Here is a 6,844-nt window from a genome sequence, read left to right on the forward strand (position 1 = left end):
ATTTTTGCAGCTGCCCCTTGCTGGAGCTGCCCAGGTGAAGGTCCCGTGGCATGGCCGTATCCTGGGGTCTGGCTGTGCTGGCGGGGGGGGGGCGCCAGGAACACCCTGGTACGGCACCCCAGTCCTGCATCGCACCGGAAGACTTTTCTTTTGGAAATTCATTTTAAAAAATTGTTGGAGAAAAAAAAAAAAAGAGAGAACAACCATAAACAACACCAAGAAAGTTTTCCAGAGAGTCTCTTTAAAAAAAAAAAAAAAAGGGAAAAGGGAAAAAAAAGGAAGCAGGTTTTTTTTTTCTTTTTTTCCCAGGCCGAAATGCTGTTGATTTCATCAAGAAATGCATAGTTGGTAACAAAAACATCAGCTACATCGGGAGCTGGGATGGCCCCTGGGCAACTTGTGCCCTGTGGGGTCACCGTGGGGCTGGGACCATCTGGGTCCTTGATCCCAGACTCTGGGTACGTGCAGTGCTGGCCCTGCTGATGCCCCCAAGCAGAAAGGACATCACCGGTGCCCCCGCACCCCCGGCTCCATCCTGCTGTACCCGTGCGTGGGGCCGGGCGGCAGACAACATTTCTCCTCCGGAGAGGCTCAGATCATCTTCATGTTGAACTTCCTGGCTCCTCCTTGGCCCGTGGTGGTTGTGGGACCATCCACCTTCCGGAAGGAGTACTCCACCGAGAAGTTGTTCTTGTGCTGCCCCCGGCCCCGGCTCCACACGAAGAGGAGCAGGAAGCAGAAGAGGACCACGCCAAGGAAGGTGATGCAGCCCATGGCTGTGGAGACCAGGATGGTCTTGAGATCCAGCGTAAACTTCAGGAAGACCTGGGTGTCATTGTGGTAGGTGTCGTTGAACTCGCTGAGGTACAAAGTCCGGTTGGCGTAGGGGGAGCCGTCGGCCGGGTGCCCCTTGACCGTCAGGGTGGCGAAGTAGGTGTCGTTGCCCCCTGCGTTGCTGGCGATGCAGATGTAGGTGCCGCTGTCCTGCACCTGGGCAAAGCGGATCTCCAGGGTGCCCCCCGGCAGCACGGTTGCCCGCCCTGTGCTGCGCGTGGTGATCATGCGGTGCTGGGGGGACACCCAGACGATGGAGGGGTCCGGCTCCCCATCCGCCCGGCACAGGAAGGACACAGACTGGCCTTCGCGGGCCGTGATGTGCTGCAGCTTTCGATCCCTGATCTTGGGCTTCTGGCAGGTGAAGTACTCGAAGAGCACGGAGTCGGGGAAGTCACGCAGGGCGTTGCCCTGGATTTCGGGTGGTGTGGAGCACATGGGCTGCTGCCCGTCGAAGTTGAGCGTCTTCCGTCGCTGCAGGATCCAGAGGAGGCGGCAGTCGCAGGCCAGGGGGTTCCTGTCCACCCGCAGTGTCTCCAGCGTGTTGACGGAGTGGAAGGTGCTCTCCTCCAGTGTGGAGAGAAAGTTGCTGGAAAGGTTGAGCAGCCGGATTTGTCGCAGGCCGGAGAAGGCCTGCGGCTCCACAGACACCAAGAGAGCGCCCACAATGTGGAGCTCCTGGAGCCGGATGAGGTCTTTAAAGGAGCCCTTCAGCACAGTGCTAATGGGGTTGTAGGACAGGTTCAGGTACCGGAGGTGCACCAGGTTCCTCAAGGCAGCGGTGGGCACGGCTGTGATGTTGGTGTAGGTGATGGAGAGTGAGGTGAGGTTCAGGCCCTGGAAGCTGGTGGGGGAGATGTCTTCCAGCAGAGGCCAGTTGTCAATCTCCAGCTGCAGGAGGTTGTAGAGCTTCTTGAAGTTTTGGTCCTCCAGCGCGGAGATGCTGAGGTGCCGGAGCCGCAGCACCTCCAGGTTCTGGAGGTAGGAGAGCGACTCGGCTGAGATGGAGGTCAGGTTGCACTTCTCGATGGTCAGCTGCTCCAGGCCGAGCAACCCTGAGAAGGCTCGCTGGGAGATGTACACCAAGTCGTTATCACCCACCTCCAGGCTCTTCAGGTTTCGCAGGTCCTGGAACATGTAGTCCAGCAGGATGACAAGCTTGTTCTCGCTGATGTCCAGCAGGGTGAGATTGGTCAGCTTGGTGAAGACCCCCGGGGGGATGAGCTTGAGCTGGTTCCCCCGCAGACGCAAGGTCTGCAGGTTGAACAGGTTGCTGAAGGCGCCCGGCTCCACATTGGTGATGATGTTCTCGCTGAAGTCCAGCTCCTCCAGCAAGGGGTATGGGGAGAGGTCCCCTGGGTTCAGACAGCGGATGCGGTTCTTGTTGAGCTCCAGGATCTTGGTCTCAGTGGGGATGCCTTCAGGGATGGCGGTGAGCCGCTTGCGGTGACACACCACTGACTTGATCTGCGGGGCGCACTCACAGCGAGCAGGGCAAGCTGCCACCTGTTGGGGGCTCAGGAGGACCAGGTGGAGGATCAGGACCGGGAGCCAACATGTCATGGTGTAGAGCATGGTCTTACGGGCTCTCTACCATTCTCCCATGCGCCTGGAAGGGAAATAGAGACGTGATGTCAGCAGCAAATCCTATCAAGATCACCAGTCTGTGGGCTACAACCAGAAAATGCCTCCATTGGAGCACCCCAAACCATGGTCCATGGCCTTGACAAGGTCCCAGCCCCATAGGGAACCCCACAGACCTCTGCTTGTGGCCTGGGGACCATGCCTTAAGCAAACACCGGCACGCAGCAAAGGTGGGACACCACGTCCTCCTTGCTCCCTGTGGTGGCAGCGGAGGGTTCTTGCCTGGGGTCCTGCCCTGCTGTGGCTGTTTGGCCTCAGTCCCACGGGATGGAAGATGCTTGTAGCCTCATGCAGGAGCTGGTCCTCCTGTCCCTGTCCCCCTGCTCTGTTCTCCAGAGTGGGCTGGGGGAGGCTGCAGGCTGCAGGCTGAATCTTGGCAGATGACGGATTACGGCTGACCTGCTGCTTGCAATGCACCGGCCGCAGCTCAGCCGCTGCTGCCCTCCTTTCAGAGGGATTAGGACCTCATCACCCATTTCCCTTTTCACTGCTTTCCCCTTCCCTGCTCTCTTTTCCCTCCTTTGCCCCAAATCTGCCACAGACACATCCCAGCATTGGTGCAAAGCTCATCAGCCATCTCTCCTGAACCAAGCGCTGTCATTAACCTAATTAAACTGCAGGGCTGCTCAGTTGGAGTGCTGTAGGCTGGTTCTGGGCTGCTACATGAGCCAGCCTCGGGGTGCGCAGGGGGCTTCCCAACCCTCCTTATGCCCACAGCATGGGGAAGGATGCCATCTCCGTGGATAATTTCCAGCTCTGATCCTATTATACAATCTGAGCAATTCGCCGGCAATAAACCCATTGCTCAGTGCAATTTAGGAGCCGCAGGAGATTATCTTTTAAAGACTTCTTTTTGCGTGTCTTAATTTTGTTACACTTCCCTGTCTCTCCAAGCCAGTAGGGAAAGTATCACCATCATCCTCACAGCCTTCGGTCCAAGCGGCTCCACTCCTCCCTGACCCTTGCACCTGCACAGGCGCTCACTCCCTGCCCTTGCTGGGCTGCGTGGGAAGGATGCACCCAGACACAACCTGCAGGAAAAGTCACTATCATTTATTAATAGCTCGTTACTGTGATACTGCCACGTTCTCCGGGGCTTGCCTTGCCACTGGGGAGTAAGGCCAATTAAGACTCAACTCAAAGGCCTAGATAGAGGCTCCCCTTTGCATTTAATTTGTTTTTAAAAATAACACGCCTGCTGCTCACCAGGCTGCGGAGTGGAGCCAGGGAAGCCCAGGCTCAGCACAGCGCAGGCACTGCTGCAGGGCAGGGCCGGAGAGGCCGGGCAGAGGAGCAAAGGTGGGCAGAGGCTGGGGAGGTGGAAAGGCTGCTGTCAGCCTTCAAGAGCACTTGCTCCTCAGCCCCCAGGTCTCTCCTTCTCTGAATAAAGACCAGAAAAGAAGCTGGGCTTGACATTTCTAGGTTCCCCTGCTTTGACATCATGCAAGTACAAACACTTCAGCCAAAGCAACGTCTTGTTTTACTCTCGCATCTACTCGCAGAATTCAAAATGGTCCTGCTGGGGCTGTCCTCAGAAACTGCTGCTTGAGGCCAGGCACACGATATTCCCCGCTGGGCTCTGGGAGGGCAGCAGCACCTGGCAGCACCCAGGGGAGTCACCAGCCCTATGTCTAGCAGCACCCACAGCGCAGTCACTGCAGGACCCCCATGCAGGATGGGTGCACATGGGGCAGGATGCAGTGCTGGGGCCAGTGGGCACTTTGGGCAGGCTCGTCCCCCAAAACGCTGATGCTGCAGAGAACGACAGTGTTGGGACTGCGCTGTGTCCTTAATCACACACCCAGGAGGCCTCGTGTGATTTCCTGGTGCTGGAGGCTGGAGAATCTGTGCACGTGCAGGGGAAAAGCTGTGATGTGATGGGAGCCTGGAACCCCAGAGCGAGCCTCCTGCCCTCCCGCAGCTTCAGCACGGTGCCTGCAGACCCTCCCTGCTGCCAGCCTCAGTCCCTCCACATGGACCTCAAGCCTTATACTCCAACCACCCCCCATCCTTCCACCAGTCCCCCTGCTCCCAGAGGGGCCCTCTGTCCAATTTGGGCTGCAGAAACAGTGCAGCTGATGCTGGGGAGTGCAGGAGGGGAAATCAGAGCTGAGATATGAGGAGGCAGAAAACTTGGGGGTCACGGGAGGCCAGCGGTCTCCCTGCACGTTGTTCTGATGAGGCTCTAGTGATCAGGCAATTAGCAAAGCAAGAATGAGAATAATCCAGCTGATACAGACAGGAGGAGAGAGCTGGGTGTAGAAAGCAAGAAAATCAATCACCAGACCCAATGGAGAATTACCTAATGGAGTTATTCCTAATCCCATCAGAGTCTGGCTGGGAAACCAACTCTCCCGGCTCTGCGCTCCGGTGCACGCGGACAGTTTTTCTAGGTCACTTCATTTCCAGGCACTGCTCGCCTGCCCAGCACAGAGCCGGCTGCTTCATCACTTGTGGTGGGCACCAGGGCCCCATCCTGCCTGTGCCAGCCCTGTCCTGAGCAGCTGCAGCTGAAGGAGCCAGTAAACACCCCGGAGCTGGGTTGGGGACAGTGGGAAGATCCTGGTGATGCCCAGCTCATGGGATTGGGATCCAACAGAGGCTGCTCAGACATCAGATCTTTTTGACAACGTGCAGAAATAGGGCGAGAAAACATGGGAGGAGAGATGTCTGAGAGAAGACATGCTCCTTGTGGGTCACTGCAGAAAATACCCCAAAGCACAGCTTACAGGGGCCACTGGAAAACCACAAGACCCTTATTTAGATGGGAGTGATTTTGGTGACTGGCAGCTGCTGCATCTTATGGCTCCCCCCCTGCTCAATGGCCTCAAGTCTCAGGGCTGGCCAAGGCAATGCTGGAGCAGCCAGGCTGCCCAAGCCTCCAGCAGGGCCAGGATTTACCCTTTCTGCCCGGCAAAACCCACGGCTGACGTCTTCCTGGAGCTGCCTTCCCCCTGTGCTCCCACCCAAGTCCTCCACAGCCTCAGGACTTGCTGCTTCCCTCCCACATGGAAACTCCCGGCCCTCGTAACTGCTGTGAGGACCCAGAACTGAGGATTCCTGAATGAGCCGCGACGCCAAGGAGACAACCCGAAAGAAGCCACCGCTTATTTTTAGAGAAAACCTTATGATCGTCAAGCACGTGGCTTAAGCAATACTCTGCAGGCAGCCACAGATTGGCCACAATCTGCTCTTCTTCTTGATAGACATCATGTCTGAATCTCTATCTCCACAAGATGCTCCCCAGAGAGAAGACATTCAGAGACGACCACAGAGTACAACATTTCCGAAAGGTCACTGCTGCGGGTACCGGCGAACGGAGCGCAGCATCCATGCAGCACTGCGGGGCCCAGCGGAGGTGGTTGGTATGCCCCCAGCATCTTCATTTCTCTCCCGAGGAGAGTGACTCTGGCTGCAGGCAGTGACAGTGGTGGCCCCGGCAGCGACCCCAGGGTTATTTTTGGAGGATGCCCAGCACATTTTTGCTGCGTAATGAGAACTTGGCATTTGCAGAAGCCTTTTACCACCTCAGGTGATAGCAAACGCAGCCTGACAGCTCGTGTACCTGGGGCTTTCCATGGTTATTCCCCCAAAACTACACCACATGCCCACCGCAGCCAGCGTGGCATGCTCAGCTGGAGCCCCATGGAAGGGATGGAGTGAGCTCACCAGACCCCGGCCAAGCAGGGCATCCTGAGGCTGCGCTGAGGCCAGTGACGGGGACACCCCACTGCCACCAGGTAGGGAGCACCCACCTCCTGCAGACACAGCACCAAAACAGCACCCAAGCACCCAAACCGACATGCTACCTCACCACACACCCTCCCAGGGAGGGGACCTTCCCTCTAAGGCAGGCAGCTCCATGATAAATGAAATACAGGGGCAGGATGATTAATAACCACATAGGAACAGCATACGCTGTAATTATCCACCTTTCAGAGTGCTGATTAATGGCACTGCTCGGGGGTGTTCGGACCCCCCCACATTCACCCTAGCCGGGTGCGGGGTCCAGCCTGGCCCCACTCCTGAGGATATTGCGGCAGCCCGAGCGTGTGCTGCTGCCCACAGGCTCTGTCCCAGCCTCCCCGAGGGAATTGGCACCTGAGGGAAGGGTCGTGGCACAGGGTCCCTGGGATGCTGCGAGCCCTGGGCAGGGTGGATGGGGCTGGCTGCCCCCCACCCCATAGCCCCCCATGGGCACTGTGTGTTGGGAGGGAGCCGCATCATTGCCGAGGCTCTAATTGGACTGGATGGCGGGATTCGTGCGCAGGATGAACAGACTGACAGGGCAGCCTGACAGACAGATGTCCGCTCCGAGGACAGGGTGGAGAGGCAGCCATGGGTGGAAAACAGCCTGAGCCCAGTA

At 57.6% G+C, this 6,844-nt stretch overlaps 1 protein-coding gene across 1 annotated transcript; it reads right to left on the minus strand.

The window, feature by feature from the left end:
- Positions 1-591: 591 nt before the first annotated feature.
- LINGO3 (leucine rich repeat and Ig domain containing 3) lies at positions 592-2,409 on the minus strand. Its single transcript, XM_035569686.1, has one exon. The coding sequence runs from the start codon at positions 2,407-2,409 to the stop codon at positions 592-594; it is 1,818 nt and encodes a 605-aa protein (XP_035425579.1).
- Positions 2,410-6,844: the final 4,435 nt, after the last annotated feature.

Source organism: Cygnus atratus, chromosome 26 (assembly GCF_013377495.2).
Source record: "Cygnus atratus isolate AKBS03 ecotype Queensland, Australia chromosome 26, CAtr_DNAZoo_HiC_assembly, whole genome shotgun sequence".
NCBI lineage: Eukaryota > Metazoa > Chordata > Aves > Anseriformes > Anatidae > Cygnus > Cygnus atratus.

What these genes read in the sequence shown, in the direction of transcription:
- LINGO3 (XM_035569686.1), bottom strand. Translation starts at nt 2,409, where the DNA reads ATGCTCTACACCATGACATGTTGGCTCCCGGTCCTGATCCTCCACCTG.